Source organism: Erythrolamprus reginae, chromosome 4 (genome assembly GCF_031021105.1).
Source record: "Erythrolamprus reginae isolate rEryReg1 chromosome 4, rEryReg1.hap1, whole genome shotgun sequence".
Lineage (NCBI taxonomy): Eukaryota > Metazoa > Chordata > Lepidosauria > Squamata > Dipsadidae > Erythrolamprus > Erythrolamprus reginae.
Window position 1 is genome coordinate 9,243,384 of NC_091953.1, and position 21,084 is coordinate 9,264,467.

A 21,084-nucleotide genomic window follows, 5' to 3' on the forward strand; every position below is an offset into this window, starting at 1 on the left:
TGGAGTCATAACTTATACGATAGCCAGAAGCTGAAGTTTCGTACCAAATGTGAATTCTAATTGCCAGTTGCTAGAATTATTCATTTTTTCTGTGCATCATTCAAGGCACGTGTTAACTTTTAGAAGGAAAATTAGGAGCAGAGGTGGGTTCCTACTGGTTTTTTAAATTTTATTTATTTATTTATTTTGTCCAATACACAATAATACTCAATGAAGGTTATAGAGGATATAGTAGAGAAGATATATGAGATATTATTATTATTATTATTATTATTATTATTATTATTATTATTATTATTAATTGGATTTGTATGCCGCCCCTCTCCGCAGACTTGGGGCGGCTAACAACAATGGTAAAACAATATGTAACAATCCAATTTAATAAAAAAGATTAAAAACCCTTATATAGGAGAGACTATAGGACAGGGGACGGAAGGCACTCTAGTGCGCTTATGTATGCCCCTTACTGACCTCTTAGGAATCCGGAGAGGTCAACTGTGGACAGTCTAAGGGTAAAATGTTTGGGGGTTAGGGGATGATATTACAGAGTCCGGTAATGAGTTCCATGCTTCGACAACCCGATTACTAAAGTCATATTTTTTACAGTCAAGTTTGGAGCGGTTAATATTAAGCTTGAATCTGTTGTGTGCTCTTGTGTGGTTGTGTTTGAAGCTGACATAGTCTTTGACAGGCAGGACGCTGCAGCATATGATCTTGTGGGCAATAATTAGGTCATGTTTAAGGCGTTGTAGTTCTAAGCTTTTAAGACCCAGGATTGTAAGTCTAGTTTCGTCGGGTATTCTGTTTCACGTGGAGGAATGAAGGGCTCTTCTTGTGAAGTATGTAACTGGTTCTTTGGAACTGTAAATAACTCGGCGATGATGTCATAGAGCCAGTTCTGTTGGTGTCTCCGTAGTGCCGCCATCTTGGACTTTGCTTCTGCGTATGCACAGAAGCTATTGTTTGAATGCTGCGGAGAGGAGCGGCATACAAATCTAATAAATTATTATTATTATTATTATTTTAACTAAAGTGAACAGATTTTTAAGTTGCTGAAGTGGGACACCATTGACTTGGGGCGGACCCCCCCAAAAAACATTTCTCTTCATTTTTTTCTCTCTCTCATCCGCCCTCCCTTTCTCTCCGGGGGACGCCCTCACCTCTCCGCAATGTACAGGCAGCATCCTGCGAGCAGGACTACCCTGAGAGAGAGACAGGAAGTACTGGGAAACACAGGAAGTACAACCTGGGAGACACAGGAAGTATTGGGAGACACAGGAAGTACAACCTGGGAGACACAGGAAGTACAGAGGAAGTCACCATAGAGGAGAGAGAGGAGGGTGGAAAGAAAATTGTGACATTTCTGAAAAGGCGTGGGACATGGGACAGTTTATGAAAAAGTGTGACTGTGCCACGGAAAGCGGGATATCTGATCACCTTATGCATAACACAACCCTGAGCGAACCGGCAACGAAAGGATCCAGAACCCACTGCTAATTAGGAGGAAGGGGACAGTATAATGCTAAAAACTGATTTTCTTTCTTTTCATAATAATCCTATCATCTATCTATTGTGTTTTCCCCAAAATAAGACCCTGTCTTACATTTTTTGAACCCTGAAATAAGTGCTTGCCCTTATTGCCATGCGCTCAAAAGCCCAATTGGACTTATTATCAGGGGATGTCTTATTTTAGGGAAACAGTCTGTCTGTCTGTCTATCTTTCAATCCGTCCCCCCATCTACCACCCACCCATCCATCCATCCATCCATCCATCCATCATCTGTCTCTATCATCCATTCATCTAGTACAGTGGCACCTCTACTTAAGAACTTAATTTGTTCCGTGACCAGGTTCTTAAGTAGAAAAGTTTGTAAGTAGAAGCAATTTTTCCCATATGAATCAATATAAAAGCAAATAATACGTGCAAACCCATTAGGAAAGAAATAAAAGTTCAGAATTTGGGTGGGAGGAGGAGGAGGAAGAAGACGAGGAGGAGAGTCGCTGCCGAAGAAAGAAGGTGAGACGAGCGCCCCCTTTTGCCTTTCCGCGCCCAGACGCTCCAGGAGGCAACCTCGCGCCGGGTGTATGGGAGGCAGTGTGAGGGAGTCACCACAGTGAAGTGGTTTATTCCCTCTCCAAGTGCCCAGATAAAAGAAAATGCTTTGTTCGCTCTGGGCTGCCAAAGCCTCCTTAAGCGCCACCGAAAGGCTCCTCTGGCAGCCCAGAAAAGCCTGAGATGGCCAGGATTAAAGGGCAAATGGCAGGAAACTGGCCGGGCGTTTGTGTCGCTCTCAGATTTCCTGGGAATTTTGTTCCGGGCTCGGGTTCTTAAGTAGAAAATGGTTCTTAAGAAGAGTCAAAAAAATCTTGAGCACCCGGTTCTTATCTAGAAAAGTTCTTAAATAGAGGCATCCTTAAGTAGAAGTACTACTATACCTGCATTTCTATCATCTTAAAAATCAAACCATTAGCACATCTGGAGGACAGGAAGAATGAAAAATGTCTGCTCAGAGCGAAGGTTAATCAAAGGCTGGTGGACTTAATAACATTGACTCTCTTCTGGTTTCCCCCCCCGCTAAGCTACTGAAACTAACATTTTTTTAACCTGCTGCGCTAATCACAAGGTCTGTAAGTTGGTCTTGTTTTCCTCCTCCGAGAACTGTTCAAAAACAGTAATAACCCAAGGGAAAAAAAATAATCAACCAGGAAGAGACCAAGAGAAGAGAAAACCAGTCTGCGGACAATACTTGCCTTCTCGACAAGCGTGTCCTCCCTCTAAAGGCAATTTGCTTTCACTTTTAGCATTAATATAGAAACATAGAAACATAGAAGACGGCAGAAAAAGACCTCATGGTCCATCTAGTCTGCCCTTATACTATTTCCTGTATTTTATCTTACAATGCATATATGTTTATCCCAGGCATGTTTAAATTCAGTTACTGTGGATTTACCAACCACGTCTGCTGGAAGTTTGTTCCAAGGATCTACTACTCTTTCAGTGAAATAATATTTTCTCACGTTGCTTTTGATCTTTCTCCCAACTAACTTCAGATTGTGTCCCCTTGTTCTTGTGTTCACTTTCGTATTAAAAACACTTCCCCCCTGAACCTTATTTAACCCTTTAACATATTTAAATGTTTCGATCATGTCCCTCCTTTTCCTTCTGTCCTCCAGACTATACAGATTGAGTTCATGAAGTCTTTCCTGATACGTTTTATGCTTAAGACCTTCCACCATTCTTGTAGCCCGTCTTTGGACCCGTTCAATTTTGTCAATATTTTTTTGTAGGGGAAGTCTCCAGAACTGAACACAGTATTCCAGATGTGGTCTCACCAGCGCTCTATATAAGGGGATCACAATCTCCCTCTTCCTGCTTGTTATACCTCTAGCTATGCAGCCAAGCATCCTACTTGCTTTTCCTACTGCCCGACCACACTGCTCACCCATTTTGAGACTGTGAGATTTAAAGCAAATATTGATGAATAAAGCTAGCCAGCAATGCCAGAATCAAAAGAGCGACAGGTGATGGCTCAGATGCTTGGAGAGATGGCTATGTGTGTCAATTCTGGCACGCATGCCCAAGGTTCACCATCACAGCACTATAGATTCTTCTAAACTTCAACTACCAAATCCGCTCCTTTAGGATTTTTTTTCAATTTGTATCCATTTTTTATAAAGTTGTCCCAAATAATAAACACTCCATACAATTCACACAATAAAATAATGTATCAATCACAATTTCGCTAAACCTAAATTGTGATTGATACCTCCTCAATAATCTTGTGTTCAAGGATATAAATACTCCTTGAAATGTTTTCTGTCCCAATTTGATCTTATCTCAATTAATTGTTTCCACGCTGTCAAAAACAAGAAAAAAATAGATTTACAGGGAAGGGAGGGAAAGGGAGGGAAAAGGAAGGGATGGGGAAAAGGAGGGGAGGAGAGGGAAGAGAAGAGAAGGGAGGGAAGGGGGAGAGGAGAGGAGAAAGAAGGGAATGGAATAGAAGAGGAGAGGAGAGGGAAAGGGAGGAAAGGAAGGGGAGGAGAGGAGAAAGAAGAGATGAGAAGAGAGAGGAGAGGAGAGGAGAAAGAAGAGAAGAGAAGAAAAGAGAAGAAAAGAGAAGAGGGAAGGGAAGGGAAGCGAAGGGAAGCGAAAGGAAAGGAGAGATAGAAAATGAGGAGAAAAAGAGAGAGAGAGTAGGGAAAAGAGAGAGGGAAGGAGGAAGGAAAGGGAATAAAAAATAAAAGAGAATTATGCAATGCATACATGACCAAGGGACCATACTTGGGATATCTTAGCCTGGGTGATACACAATGCAGTCGCCACCTTCTTTTTTGGGTTTTTTTAAAAAAAATGCAGATTTTTTTTGGCGGCATGGGTGGAAGCGAACTTGCAGTGAGATAAGTTACAACCCACCCCTGGTACACTGTGCAGTGTGCGTCTGGCATACACCATGCATGTTTGGGCAGCAAAACAGTGGCAACTCGCAGAAGATTTTACCCCTGCCCTATTCATTCATTCATTCATTCATTCATTCATTCATTCATTCATTCATTCATTCATTCATTCATTTGACTTATATCCCGCCCTTCTCTGAGGACTCAGGGCGGCTCACAAACATATAGAAATACAAAAACCAGATTGTTAGAATGGTGACCTTAAATGACAGGCTGAGTCTTGACAGCGAATGGAGAGCAATCCGATGTTTTATGCATCCTGCAAATGGTCCCTACGAATGCTTGCACAGGGACCAATTTATTTTCAGGTGGCATCAGGTTCTTGCCTGCTTTCATTGCTATAGAAAAACATTGCAAAGCTCTGTGGACTGCAACCAAATCGAACAGGTCGCTTTAGAAGAAAGAAAAAAAAGCCACAGCCAACCCCTGGCATTCATTTTTCCGGGATGAGATTTTAATTTTTTTTAACGGGACTGCAAAAAAGGAAGGCAGAGCAAAGATGTAGAGAATACTAAAAGAAACAGATGGTTGAAAATTTTACTCATCTCTTAATCAGTTATTACCCAGACGGGAATGGGAGAAAAGCATAAATAAAATGTGTGGTTTTTGGGACACAGTAGAAATCAAAGTATCTTCACTGACATTATTAAGTCTTGATATTTGTATGTTCTGCCGGGCTCGCTGGTAGGAGTCTCCCCAAAATTCAAGGGTACGTTTGAAAATTCAAAACAATGTTCTTTATCACAAAATTCAAAATAAACTAAGCACTCTTTTTGTATTGCAAAGAGCACTTGTCCCAAAAAAACCTGGTAGTCTGTACAAGTCCCTTATCAGACCTTAAGTACTTAGCTTGCAGCTGTGAAGAACGTCACAGCCCTTCTTCTTCCACAAAGTGAAACACACACACACACACTTTGCTCTGCTTTGGTTTCAAAGGCATGAAAAATCAACAAACAAAGTCCAGAAAACAGCAACACAGGATTCCTGAAGAACTGCGATCAGATACTCTTCCACAATGGCCAAACCCACATGCTGCTATTTATAGCAGCAGCCCTATTTACTGGAGCCCCACCCAAACACAGGTGGCCTCCCTTATTTCCTGTAATATGTTCTTACTTGGTCTCTTCTACACATAATTCTGTGCTTGAATGGGTCCAAAATGTCATCATCTGAATCAACGAAAGATAAGGGAGATTGACTGCCTGGGCTGTGTGCCAAGCCCTCCTCTGCCGAGTCACTCCCACCTTCTTCTTCGTCTGAGGAAACTAGACTCTGAACTGACTCTGTCGGCAATAACACAGGCGTATGACATGTTGAATTTTTCCCTGCATCCACCTCCCCATTCCCTGGGGCAGGAGCTGGGCCAGAGCCAACCACAACATTTGTATATTAGTAACAATCTCCTTTTAGAGTCAAAAAGGGGCTGTGTTGCCTAATGGTTAAGATCAGTGGTGGGATTCAATTATTTTTACTACCAGTTCTGTGGGTGTGGCTTGGTGGGTATGGCAGGGGAAGGAAACTGTAAAATCTCCACTCCGTCCCCACTCCAGGGAAAGGTTACTACAAAATCTATTTCCTCCCGATCAACTGGAACTCAAGAGGCAGAGAATAGATGGGGCAGGGCCAGTCAGAGGTGGTATTTACCAGTTCTCTAAATTACTAAAATTTTCTGCTACTGGTTCTCTGAACTACTCAAAATTTCCACTAATGGTTCTCCGAATTACTCAAAATTTCCACTACCGGTTCTCCAGAATTGATCAGAACCGGCTGAAACTTACTTCTGGTAAGATGCTGGGTTTGTCTATACTAGAAGGCGAGATGTTCAAGGCCCAAGTATGGCATGATGGGATAAGATCCAGTTTCTGCCCCAGTTCCTGCCAACTAGCCATCTGAAACCATGCAAATGCGACTAGATAAATAGGTACCACTGGTGGGAAGGTAACAGGGTTCTGTGCATCTTATTTATTTTATTTATTTATTAGATTTGTATGCCACCCCTCTCCGAAGACTCCTCCTCTTGGCGTATAGTCATGCTGGCCACATGACTATGTAAGAGTTTTCAGAGAATGCTGGCTCCTTTATTGATTGATTGATTGATTGATTGATTGATTGGATTTCTAGGTCACCCTTCTCCGCAGACCCAGGGCAGCTTACAAGGTAAGAAACAATACAATCAGATAATTATAAAAAACCCCAACCGTCCTATCAGAAACCCAATTTAAAAACCAATCTTAAAGCCCAATATATATATACAACAAAACCGATTCATCTCAACCCAATCATACTGTAGGCTGGAGCTTTTTACTTGGCTATGAAACAGAGATAAGCACGGACCCCTGCCCCTCCTCTCCCTAGTCAGACACAACTAGACAGGGAAAATCTTCACCTTTACCTTAATTGGGTAAATCCATGCACAACTATCAAAGGTACCCAGAGAATGAGATCCAGTGAATCCCACAATTTTCACGAATACAGTTTGAAGACAGAAAGAAAGTTGTAAAATGATGGGATGAAATAAAAGCCAAAATGTTGAGCTTCATATAATTATACATGCTGATGTGATTGGGGGGGGGAGGGAAGGAGGGAGAGGAGAGGGAGAGGAGGGGGAAAAGGAGGGATGGAGGAGGAGGAGGAAGAAGAAAAGAAGGAGGGGAGGAGAAGAGGAGGAAGAGGAAGAAAAGGAAGAGGAAAAGGTGGGATGAGGAGGAAGAAGAAGAAGAGGGGAGATGATGAGGATTAGATTAGATTAGATTTATTGGATTTATATGCCGCCCCTCTCCGCAAACTCGGGGCGGCATATAAATCCAATAAATCTAATCTAATCTAATCCTCATCATCTCCCCTCTTCTTCGTCTTCCTCCTCCTCCATCTCCCAGGGGAGATGAGGAGAAAGAAGAAGAGGAGGGGAGGAGGAAGAAAAGAAGGGATGGAGGAGGAGGAAGATGAAGAAAAGGAGGAAGAGGAGGGGAGACAAGGAGGAGGAGGAGGAGGAGGGACAAAAGAAAGAGGAGGAGGAGGAATAATGGCATAAGCCTCTTTCCAGAACACCCCATTTGCTTCAACATAAATCTTCAAAAATTCAATGTTCTGTTGCCATTCCTATAGGTGAGTCAATCTTCTCTTATTCTGCACCTACCTGTGAGGTCATGGTTGGGCCAGGATCCCAGCTCACAAGCCTTGCAGGTGTATTCATCAAAGACAAACTCGTTGTCTTTGCATCGGGTACAGGTCCAACAACAGCTAACTTCTCCCTTGCGGATCACCTGGGAAGAACGCACAACAAACCTGTTTGTAAATTTCTTATTAAAAAATGACACTGCTTTTGTGCTGTTTTATGACACCTGTCCATTTTTTTAACCAAAGGACCAAAGTTGTTCATGATGGTTTTGAATTCTTTGCCCATTTTATAGAGATGAGTTTTCCGGTTATGTCCCCCTTGGGGGCTGAGTTTTGCACTCCAACTCATTCATTCCTGCTCATCTTGGTCATTTACGATCATGGTTGTTTAAAATCTATAGGTCAGTTCCTGCCTTGGAATTGCAAGAGAGAACGGACATTATGCTGAATTCCAAGTTCTGCCATTTGCTTTATTTATTTATTTATGCATTTTTATGTTTTAAACAAATTTATATAGCATCCCCAACTCACAACGACACTGGTCATTATCATTATCATCATCTTATCATACTTTTCAGAGTACAAAACATACCTTTTTCCTCCCTAAAACAGGATGAAAATTTGGGTGCGTCTTATACTATGAATGTAGCATTTTTTTTCCCCTGAAGTTTTTCCCCCCAGCCCTAACTAAGTGCTAATGATCTACCCAACTCTTACTTTGTGGGGTTTTTCATTGTTACAATCTGCAAAGAATGTTTTTTTTTTCCAATCCTAAGTCTTTGCAGGCTTTTTTTCATTGCTCTACTTGCTCTGAATAAGTTTCTTTCCAGCCCTAACCAGGTGCTAACGCTTTTCCCAGCTCTTAACAGCTTGCAAGCTCTTTCATTGTTACTCTCTGCGATGAATGTTTTTTCCAGTCCTAAGACTTTACTGGCTTTTCCCCCATTGATCTACTTGCTCCAAATATTTTTCTTTCCAGCCCTAACCAGGTGCTAACGATTTTCCCAGCTCTTAACAGCTTGCAAGCTCTTTCAATGTTACTCTCTGCAAAGAATGTTTTTCCAGTCCTAAGACTTTATTGGCTTTCCCCCCATTGCTCTACTTGCTCCAAATAAGTTTCTTTCCAGCCCTAACCAGGTGCTAACGCTTTTCCCAGCTCTTAACAGCTTGCAAGCTCTTTCAATGTTAATCTCTGTGAAGAATGTTTTTCCAGTCCTAAGACTTTATTGGCTTTCCCCCCATTGCTCTACTTGCTCTAAATAAGTTTCTTTCCAGTCCTAACCAGGTGCTAACGATTTTCCCAGCTCTTAACAGCTTGCAAGCTCTTTCATTGTTACTCCGTGTGAAGAATGTTTTTCCAGTCCTAAGACTTTACTGGCTTTTTCCCCATTGCACTACTTGCTCCAAATAAGTTTCTTTCCAGCCCTAACCAGGTGCTAACAATATTCCCAGAGCTTACTGGCTTGCAAGCTCTTTCATTGTAACTTTCATTGTAATTTTTCATTATTTTTAAAAGGTCTAATCTGGGGATAAAGTTATGCGCCAAAGCTGACCAGATTAAGGACACTAGCCAGATGAGTATCTAGTAGGCACATTTCCCTCTTATTTTCCTCCCCAAAACTAAGATGTGTCCTATACTCTGGTGCATCCTATACTTTCGAAAAATATGGTATTTTAACAACCCCATAATCCCATGAGGGGTGGAATCTGGGCAACTGAATGGAACAAGCAGAGTGTTTTAATGGCCAAATGCCATTATGTTTTGTTCAGCAGATATATTTTCAGTGTGGCTGGAGAGAGAAATATCTACCTCTACCTAGGATCGAACTCACAGCCTCCTGATTGAGATCTTGGAGTCTTGCGAAAGAGATCTTGGAGTCTTGGTGGATAATCAACTAAACATGAGCCAGCAATGTGCAGCAGTGGCCAAAAAAGCCAACACTATCCTAAGCTGCATCAACAGGGGGATACACTCCAAGACCAGGGAAGTATTAATACCACTCTACTACGCCCTGGTCAGACCACATCTGGAGTACTGCATCCAGTTCTGGTCACCACACTTCAAAAGAGACATTGAAACTCTGGAGAAGGTGCAGAAAAGAGCAACCAAAATGATTAGGGGACTTGAAACCAAGACTTACGAAGACAGATTGAGGGAACTGGGCATGGATAGCCTAGAGAAAAGGAGGACCAGAGGGGACATGATAGCTGTATACAGGTATATGAGGGGTTGCCACAGAGAGGAGGGGGCCACTCTATTCTCCAGAGCACCAGAGGGCCGGACGAGGAACAAGGCTGGAAGCTGACCAAGGAGAGATTCAACCTAGAAGTAAGGAAGAACTTCCTGATGGTCAGAGCGATCAACTAGTGGAACAACCTGCCTGCGGATGTTGTGAACTCCCCAACTCTGGACACTTTCAAGAGGAGATTGGACTGCCATTTGGCTGGGGTGCTTTAGGATTCCTGCTCAGGCAGGGGGTTGGACTTGATGACCTGCATGGTCCCTTTCAACTCTAACAATAAATAAATAATGATTGTGAGGCGAGAGCTACACCTCTAGGCCATCACACCACTCCACAATGACACTGATAGAAGAGAATATTTGTAGCTCAATATTTGAACTGTGGAGTCCTTGGTGTGTGCCTGGGGGTGAGGATCTGGGGTGTTGCCCTAGGCTGGGTCAGGAAATAAGTGGGATCGGCAATTCCAAATGAAGTGGATTTACCTTAATCTCTGCTTTCTCACATGGCTCGCTGCACACGGATCTGATGACAGAACTTTTCTTCGACCAGATTTCTTCATCCATCATCTTCAGCTCACCGTTGTCCCAACTTCCGACAATGATGTAATCATATTGATCCTTCTTCATTTTCTTAAAGTTCATGATCTCATACCTTTCCAACAAAAAAGGAGAGATCACTCCATTGAACTTAAACTGGGGTGGGGGGATTCAAAATTTTTCCCTACAAGTTCTGGGGGCATGGCTTGGTGGGTGTGGCAGGGGAAGGATACTGCAAAATCTCCATTTCCTCCACACTCCTGGGGAAGGATACTGCAAAATCCCCATTCCCTCCCCACTTCAGGGGAAGGATACTGCAAAATTTCCATTCCTCCCACACTCCAGGGGAAGGATACTGCAAAATCCCCATTCCCTCCACACTCCAGGGGAAGGATACTGCAAAATTTCCATTCCTCCCACACTCCAGGGGAAGGATACTGCAAAATCCCCATTCCCTCCCCACTTCAGGGGAAGGATACTGCAAAATCCCCATTCCTCCCACACTCCAGGGGAAGGATACTGCAAAATCTCCATTTCCTCCCCACTCCAGGGGAAGGATACTGCAAAATCTCCATTCCTCCCACACTCCAGGGGAAGGATACTGCAAAATCTCCATTCCTCCCACACTCTAGGGGAAGGATACTGCAACATCCCCATTCCTTCCACACTCCAGGGGAAGGATACTGCAAAATCCCCATTCCCTCCACACTCCAGGGGAAAGATACAGCAAAATCCCCATTCCTTCCACCCTCCAGGAGAAGGATACTGCAAAATCTCCATTCCCACCCTTCTCTGGGGCCAGCTAAAGGTAGTATTTGCCAGTTCTCCAAACCATTCAAAATTTCCACTATTGGTTTTCCAGAACCTATTAGAACCTGCTGGATTTCACCCCTGATTTAAACCCATAATCAAGTTGAGGGTCCCCATGAGAAAAGAGGTACAAAATAAGGTCACTGCATTGTATTCATTGGGCTGTTAAATTTGGCTTGAATTGAAATCAATAGGATTGATGTTAGATATGACCAGTGATCAATATACAGTGTTCCCTCGATTTTTGCGGGTTCAAACTTCGCAAAAAGTCTATACCACAGTTTTTCAAAAATATTAATTAAAAAATACTACGTGTTTTTTTCCCCTACATCACGTTTTTTCCTGCCCGATGATGTCATATGTCATCGCCAAACTTTTGTCCGCCTTTAATAAATATTTTTTTTAATAAACTTTAATAAATAACCCTGGTGAGTAATAATCTAAATGGTTGCTAAGGAAATGGGAAATTGCAATTTAGGGGTTTAAAGTGTTAAGGGAAGGCTTGTGATACTGTTCCTAGCCAAAAATAGTGTATTTACTTCCGCATCTCTACTTCGCGGAAATTCAACTTTCGCGGGTGGTCTTGGAACGCATCCCCCGCGAAAATCGAGGGAACACTGTATATCAACATATATTTATGTAAGTGGTACTAGTCATTTGTGACCTTCCCTGCTGGCTTCCGATAAGTAAAGAAAATGTGTGTGTGTGTGTGTGTGTGTGAGCTGGATTTGCTTAACAACTATGCGGTTCAGTTAACAAGTGCAGTGATTTGACCATGGGGGTGCCGCAACAGTCATAAGTATGAAAAATGGTCATAAGTCTGTCATCTGCACCTCTATAACTGTCTGGTTTCGTGCTGCAACCCAACAGGACCGACACAGACTTCAGAGGAGAATCAGAATTGCAGAAAAAACAATTGCTGCCAATCTGCCTTCCATTGAGGACCTGTATACTGCACGAGTCAAAAAGAGGGCGGGTAAAATATTTACTGACCCCTCACATCCTGGACACAAATTGTTTCAACTCCTACCCTCAAAACGTCGCTACAGAGCACTGCACACCAAGATAACTAGACACAAAAACAGTTTTTTCCCGAACGCCATCACTCTACTAAACAAATAATTCCCTCAACCCTGTCAGACTTTCTACTAAATCTGCACTTCTATTCTACTAGTTTTTCTCATCATTCCTATCACCCATTTCCTCCCATGTTGACTGTATGCCTGGAACTTGTTGCTTATATCCTAAGATTTTTATTAATATTGCTTCTTCATTGCTTATTTGACCCCTATGACAATCATTAAGTGTTGTACCACATGATTCTTGACAAATGTATATTTTATTTTATGTACGTTGAGAGCATATGCACCAAGACAAATTCCTTGTGTGTCCAATCACACTTGGCCAATAAAAATTCTATTCTATTCTAAAGTCACTTCTTTCTGTGTCATTGTAACTTGCAACGGTCACTAAATGAACTATGGGTTTTCTAGATGGTGAAATATCTACTGTACCGTCCTGGTGAATCTCCATTCTCATCAAACGAGATCATATCTCCAGACACCCCGGTGAAATTGGACTTCATCAGCGAATCCAGGAGTTTCCGTCCATCAATTGGCTTCATGGCGTCACAAAGACCCGCGTAGCCTGGACACAGGACCGTTTGCATGTTATGGAGGCCGTGCGCCATGGAGTATATTGCATTGATGACAAAACCCATCTTGGAATCTTGGACATGTTGTGTTCCTAAGGACAAATTACCTGTGGAAGAAAGAAGACGTAATGATCACCACTATTTCTGATTTTACAAAAAGCGGCAAAGATGATTAGGGGATTAGAGGCTAAACCATATGAAGAACGGTTGCAAGAACTGGGCATGGCTAGTTTAATGAGAAGAAGGACCAGGGGAGACACGATAGCAGTCTTCCAATATCTCAGGGGCTGCCACAAAGAAGAAGGAGTCAATCTATTCTCCAAAGCACCTGAACAAGAAGCAATGGGTGGAAACTAAACAAGGAGAGAAGTAACTTAGAACTAAGGAGAAATTTCCTGACAAGTAGAACAATTAATCAGTGGAATGGCTTGCCTCCAGAAGTTGTGAATTCTCCAACACTGGAAGTTTTAAAGAAGATGTTGGATAACCATTTGTCTGAAGTAATGTAGGGTTTCCTGCCTAAGCAGGGGGTTGGACTAGAAGACCTCCAGGGTCCCTTCTAACTCTGTTGTTGTTGTTGTTGTTATTATTGTTACTGTTGTTGTTGTTGTTAATAATAATAATAATAATAGTAATAATTTATTAGATTTGTATGCCGCCCCTCTCCGAAGACTTGGGGGGGCTCACAACAACATAAACAGTGTACAAATCCAATTTTTTTAAAAATCCAATTTAAAACCCTTATGACAAGCTAATCACACAATCCAATCCAATCCAATCCAATCAAACCATACACAACCTTGACAATTGGGGTGTGTGTTAATTTCCCCATGCCTGGCAGCAAAGATGACTTTTTAATGACTTATGAAAGGCGAGGAGGGTGGGGATGATGATGATGATGATGATGATGATGTTGATTATTATTATTATTATTATTATTATTATTATTATTATTATTATTATTATTATTATTATCATCATCATTATCATCATCATCATCACCATTATTATTATTATTATTATTATTATTATTATTATTATTATTATTATCATCATCATCATCATCATCATCATCATCAGACGTTGTTGGTAAATCCACAGTAACTGAATGTAAACATGCCTGGGATAAACATATATCCGTTGTAAGATAAAATACAGGAAATAGTATAAGGGCAGACTAGATGGACCATGAGGTCTTTTTCTGCCGTAAGTCTTCTATGTTTCTATGTTTCTATGTTTCTATCATCATCATCATCACCATTATTATTATTATTATTATTATTATTATTATTATTATTATTATTATTATAACACACTTTATTCTCTGCTTGTTGTATGTTTCCCCCCCCTCTTTTATTCTCTCTCTCTCTATTGGAACCCTACAGTAGAATAAATAAAAATATCCGTATTTAGGCAATACTGCAGTTCTGTTTGACACCAGTCCTGATTCTCCGTTCTTTAACAAGGGTCAGCAAGTAGTGATTTTCAGGGAAGTCAACCTACCAGTTTCTTTTTTCCCCAGAAAGTGCCTCCAAACCACAGTCCTGGCATTTCAACAAAGGAGGCTCGCTTAAAAAGAACAGTGGGAAGAAAATGTTCCTTGGCATGTGAGCCGTGAAAAACCAAGAAATTTCCCTACCACCAAAAATATCGCCATGGCGACGAAATAGGGTGAGATTGCTGAAGTGGCCTGCCAAGGTCAAAGCAAGTGTTTGGAAAGCCTCCCCCTGTGTGGCGGCTTGAAAGAGGTTGGGTAGAGAAACCACTTTCTGTTCGAAACAAGGAAAGCCACTGAACGCAGAAGGACCTGGTAGAGACAACAGCCACAATAAATAATTGCAAATGGGGCTCTTCCTCACCCTTTCCTCTGGAAGTTAATGAATACTACTCATCTATAAAGGAAAAGTGTTTTGCCAAGGAAACTATTCATGCCCTACCATCATTTCCTCCCTGTCCCCCAAAATAAGAAAACCCATTTTATAAAACCCTAGATCGGGGGTGTCAAGCTTGATTTCATTGAAGGCTGCAATGATGTCTGTCTATCTATCTATCTATCTATCTATCTATCTATCTATCTATCTATCTATCTATCATCCATCCATCCATCCATCCATCCATCCATCCATCTATCTATCTATCTATCATCTATCATCTGTCTGTCTATCTATCTATCTATCTATCATCTATCTATCTATCTATCTATCTATCTATCTATCTATCTATCGCCTGTCGCCTGTCGCCTGTCGCCTGTCGCCTGTCTGTCTGTCTGTCTGTCTGTCTATCTATCTATCTATCTATCTATCTATCTATCTATCTATCTATCTATCTATCTATCTATCTATCTATCTATCAATCTATCATCTATCATCTGTCTATCTATCTATCTATCTATCTATCTATCTATCTATCTATCATCTATAATCTGTCTGTCTGTCTGTCTGTCTGTCTGTCTGTCTGTCTGTCTGTCTGTCTGTCTATCTATCTATCTATCTATCTATCTACCTATCATCTATCTATCTATCTATCTATCTATCTATCTATTGTCTATCGTCTGTCCGTCCATCCATCCATCCATCCATCCATCCATCCATCCATCCATCTATTTGACTTTTATGCTGCCCCTCTCCAAGGACCCGGGGCGGCTTACAACATATAATAAAACAATATATCACATCTTATATCCAATTAATTAAATTTCATATCTAAAAAAAACCCCAAGCCCATAAAAAACAGTCATTCCATTCAATCAACTTTCTCTGAACACATTCATTGGCCAGGTTTGGTGGCATAAATGAGTCTTAAGACTCTTGCAGGAGGCAAGGAGGGTGGGGCAGTACGAATCTCTGGGGGAAGTTGATTCCAGGAGGCTGGGCCCCCCATAGAGAAGGCTCTTCCCCTAGGCCTCAACAAACGACATTGTCTAGTTGACGGGACCTGGAGAAGGCCAACTCTGTGGGACTTGACCGGTCGCTGGGATTCATGCGGCAGAAGGCGGTCCCACAGGTATTCTAGCCTGATGCCATGAAGGGCTTTATAGGTCATAACCAACACTTTGAACACGCTGGGCGCAGTGCCAAAGGATCTCAGTGGACATTTGAAAACCATTGGAATTGACAAAATCTCCACCTGTCAATTGCAAAAGGCCGCTGTACTGGGATCGGCACACATAATTCACCGCTACATCAAGCATCACATAGGAAGTGCCCGATTGGTGATGAAATACAAAATCCAGCATAGTGATCTCGTTTGCTGTATTACATTGTTGAAATAATAGTAATAGTAATAGTAATAGTAATAGTAATAGTAATAGTAATAGTAATAGTAATAGTAATAGTAATAGTAATGATGACGATGATGATGATGATAATAATAATAATCCTTCCTCTCTGCCTCCTCTTTCTGATATAAGATTTTTTTAAAAATTTCATTTGTGAAAATAGAAACCAAAGCCATTATTTCTCTATGAAAGAGGGTGATAGTAGTTTCAAAGTTGCAAGTACACAAAGCATACTTGGGTAACCCAAATCTAACCCAGCGAGGAAATTTTGTCGGTGGAAAACACATTTTTAGAGCAGTGTTCATTGAAATGGGAAATGAAGGGAAAAGGTGTGAAGGAATGAAGTAGAACAGCCTGGAGAGAGGGAGGGAGAGAGAAAAGGACATGTCTCAACCTTTATTGCCTTCAGAAAAATACCTTCTAAGAATTCCAGTTCAGCTCCGACTTAAACTTTAGCCTTCCATTGTCTTTTGTTGACTGTTGACTGTTGACCTTTCCCGATTCCTAAGAGGTCAGTATGGGGCGTGCATAAGTGCACCAGCGTGCCTTCCGTCCCCTGTCCTGATGTTTCTTTATATTTTTTTTACTAGTATCATGTATATGAATATTATTATATCTAATGTTTTTTTTCTTATTTTTCTTTTTACTAGTATCATGTATATAAATATTTATTTATTTATTTATTCAATTTTTATGCCGCCTGTCTCCTTAGACTAAGTGCGGCTTACAACATGTTAGCAATAGCACTTTTTAAAACAGAGCTAGGCTATTGCCCCCACAATCTGGGACCTCATTTTACCCACCTCGGAAGGATGGAAGGCTGAGTCAACCCTGAGCCGGTGATGAGATTTGAACCGCTGACCTACAGATCTACAAGTCAGCTTCAGTGGCCTGCAGTACAGCACTCTATCTTGACATACCTCCAATATGTACTTGACAATACAAATATGTGTGTATGTTTGGCTTTTAATAAGGGTTTTTAAAATTATTTTAAATATTAGATTTGTCATATGCTGTTTTATTATTGTTGTTAGCCGCCCCGAGTCTACGGAAAGGGGTGGCATGCAAATCTAATAAATAAATAAATAAACAAACAAACAAACAAAAAAATAATAAAATAAAATAAAATAAAATAAAATAAAATAAAATAAAATAAAATAAAATAAAATAAAATAAAATAAAATAAAATAAAATAAAATAAAATAAAATAAAATAAAATAAAATAAAATAAAATAAAATAAAATAAAATAAAATAAAATAAAATAAAATAAAATAAAATAAAATAAAATAAAATAAAATAAAATAAAATAAAATAAAATAAAATAAAATAAAATAAAATAAAATAAAATAAAATAAAATAAAATAAAATAAAATAAAATAAAATAAAATAAAATAAAATAAAATAAAATAATAAAATAAAATAAATATTTTTTAGATCCAGCGAAATACTCAGGCTTGGATTGGCACACAAGGACCAGAATAAAGAAATGGATAGGTTGGAGACAAAATTAAACATTGATTTTATTTTATCAGTGATTATATATTAATTCAACTAGATTAAAGCAAATACAGGGAGTCCTGTAAGGGGCGTGCATAAGCGCACCAGAGTCACTTCCTTCCCTCCCCTGTCCTAATGTTTCGCTTTTACTAGTATCATGTATATAAATATTGTTATATCTTTGTATACCACCAATATTTGGGATACACCAATATACCACCAATATGTTGACTAAACAAACAAACAAACAAACAAACAAACAAATAAATAAATAGCACAGGCAGATAATCCCTGGCTTCCAGTGGTCTTCATGCAGATAGCTACTGATGTCTTCTCCTCTCATGTTTCTGGCAGCCCACCAAACAGCTACGAGCAAGTTGCCAGGAAGTTCTCATTCCCAATGGCCCTCGTCAGCCTGCCAAACAACTGGTAATGGGCTATACCAGAGGCCTTCAAACTTGGCAAGTTTTAAGACTTGGGGACAAGTCTTAAAGTTGCCAAGTTTGAAGACCTCTGGGCTGTGCTTGTTTCGGTCTCTGGGTTTCTACTATCACTTGCATCAAAACCCAACCAGTGATCTTCAGTAGTATTCTACTGCCACAAGGGGGGCAATTTAAGTAATTGAGTCCCAACCTCCTGCTCAGTGGAGAAATTGAAGCATCTCCAATAGATGGCTCTGAGCAGCAGGGTTGCTGAGAAGTGGAATAATGGAATATATACACACCCTCTGCCATTTTGCTCAGGATTCTTGCTTTCCAGAAATGGTACCAATAAAGCAGAATATTTGCAGGGCAGGGTTGAAATAAGGGGTGCTTGGTGCTCCCTGAGCATTCTTGAAGACATTTCATTTCCCAAACTAGGTAACATCATAAGTGCAATTCATCAGCTACAAACCATGAATGGGGCATGTCAAAAATAATTTTATTTCTGGAGGTAATATTACAATGCAAGTAAATGGTTTGTAACCATAGGAAAGGCTGATGTAAGCCATAATCAGCATGTAACCATGGGTTTGCTAAATGTGCTGCAACATGATTGGCTGTAACCTATATAATAGGAGTAACACCCCTTGCATGGGTGTGGTTTGTTATAGAGTGATTTTGCTATAGAGTGGTTTTGTAGTTAGTGTTTAGTGCTTGGTGGTTGCAGTGGTGGATGTAATAAGAGTTATATGACAGTATTGTTATAATGGTTAAATGTAAAGGTGATAGTTTATTTAGAGAAGTAGTTTGATAAGAAGAAAAGTAAAATATATTTTTTACAAGAAAGCCTGCTGCAGTGTTTTCCATTGAAGACTTCACCTTGGCGTCCTTAGCAACCTGCCGGTGACGTCAAAGCTCCGAATGCCGAACACGACCCCGAACTTTGCCCGAAGTTTCAAAAAAATTCATTTTGGGCATACCGAACACCGCAAAATTCAGTATGGACCTGAATTGTGTGAGTTCGGTTCGCCCACCACTACTCATGAAAATTGACAGACTCAATGACAGTTTCAACTGGGAAACTATTAGTATTTTAGATTGAGCCCAAACCAAAAAATACTAGGCAATCCACAGAAGGTTGGCATTCAGACAAATCAGCCATCAACAGAGACATAGAGGTGAAAATGTTTACCAACCATTCAAAAAAGGGACAGTAAAAATCCCTAGGAAGGGACTAGAATATTTCCCCTTCCGCAGCCTGTGGGTTTGGCCATTGTGGAGGATTATCTGATCATTGTGTTTCGTGACTGCTTTACTGACTTTTTGTGTGCTGATTTTCCCCCGTTGTGAAACTAAACCAGGGCAAAGTGTGTTTCACCTTGTGAAAGAAGAAGGACTGTGAATTGCCTCACAGCTGCAAGCTAAGTATCACAGAACTGATAAGGGACTTGTACAAATTACCAGTTTGTTTGGAGACGAGTGCTCTTTGCTATACCAAAAGAGTGCTTAGTTTATTTGAATTTTCGGTATAAAGAACATTGTTTTGAATTTTCAAACGTGTGTGTGTCTGAAATTGTATCTGTGCGTTTTTGGGAGGATTCTACCAGAGAGCTCGACAGAACATTAAGTAGAGGCACCACTGTACTTTAATCAAGGAGTTACCAAGGAAGAAAACATGGGAGTGTGAACAGGTGAAGGTAATTTAATGGACAACAAATTTCAAACTAACTCCCTCCTAACCCACTGCTGTGAAAAGAATGAAAAAAAAAAGCTTAAAAATTTCTTGGAACCCTAGACCGAATAATCAAACCACCCTTCATTTCTGCTGGACCATTTTATCTTTTCTATTTACCACGAGCCTAAGAGAAGCGATAATATATCTATACACGTGCATATGTATGAGAGATTGGAGCACAAAGCTTACACAGAATGTACAGCAATTGCAACATCTGCTACACAAAGACACACTCAGGCACATCATCAATTCAAAAACCTTTGGGTTTTGGGGCAACCTGCCCTAGTCAACGGACATGTGGTTTTTTTTTAATTTGGGTCTATCATTCTACAGCGTCTAATTACACTGCCCCTGGAGTAGTTTTGATTATAAAATGACACTGGCATTGGAAAAATTACTGCTCAAACCGTATTTTCTAAGATTTCATAAAGAGGGATGATTTCCCATTGGAGCGCAGCCTGAGATTTTCCATCATTATCACCACACCTGCCTTATTATTTTCCTTCCTACATATACATTTCCTATGTTGCTGTGGAATTCATTATTGTACATTCTGCTTTATTTGATCTTACATAATGTGCCGGATGGGTCTGTTGCTTGGTGGTGCTAATTACTCAGGGGCATAGAATTCAGTTATCTTCCATGACCATATAATCCCCGTTGGGTCTTGCTTTGTTCCTTCTGCACTGGTATTTTCTGCTATGGGCCAGAAATATGACTTCCTCTCCCTCTTGATCTACGACCATCATATTATATGTGGTGAAACAGCCTGGAGATTGCTATGCCCCTAGCTCTCTTATTTTATGCATGGTTTGTCTGGATGTATGACTGCCTTTTTATAATGGGTTTTTTATAACTGTTTTTAGAAAGATAGAAACATAGAGGTCTGACGGCAGAAAAAGACCTCATGGCCCATCTAGTCTGCCCTTATTCTATTTTCTGTATTTTATCTTAGGATGGATATATGTTTATCCCAGGCATGTTTAAATTCAGTTGCTGTGGATTTATCTACCACGTCTGCTGGACCTCACCTCCAAAAAGATATTGACAAAATTGAATGGGTCCAAAGACGGGCTACAAGAATGGTGGAAGGTCTTAAGCATAAAACGTATCAGGAAAGACTTCATGAACTCAATCTGTATAGTCTGGAGGACAGAAGGAAAAGGGGGGACATGATCGAAACATTTAAATATGTTAAAGGGTTAAATAAGGTCCAGGAGGGAAGTGTTTTTAATAGGAAAGTGAACACAAGAACAAGGGGACACAATCTGAGGTTAGTTGGGGGAAAGATCAAAATCAACGTGAGAAAATATTATTTCACTGAAAGAGTAGTA

The 21,084-nt window shown here is 40.5% G+C and overlaps 1 protein-coding gene across 1 annotated transcript in view; it reads right to left on the reverse strand.

Annotated features, from left to right (window-relative positions):
- Positions 1-21,084, reverse strand: part of GRM5 (glutamate metabotropic receptor 5) — a 265,562-nt gene that overhangs the window by 50,827 nt on the left and 193,651 nt on the right. The window contains exons 4-6 of the mRNA XM_070749601.1: positions 12,679-12,925; positions 10,301-10,469; positions 7,595-7,721 (exon numbers count right to left, since the gene is read on the reverse strand). Coding sequence (XP_070605702.1) covers positions 7,595-7,721; positions 10,301-10,469; positions 12,679-12,925 — 543 coding nt within the window. The remainder of the gene's footprint in view (positions 1-7,594; positions 7,722-10,300; positions 10,470-12,678; positions 12,926-21,084) is intronic.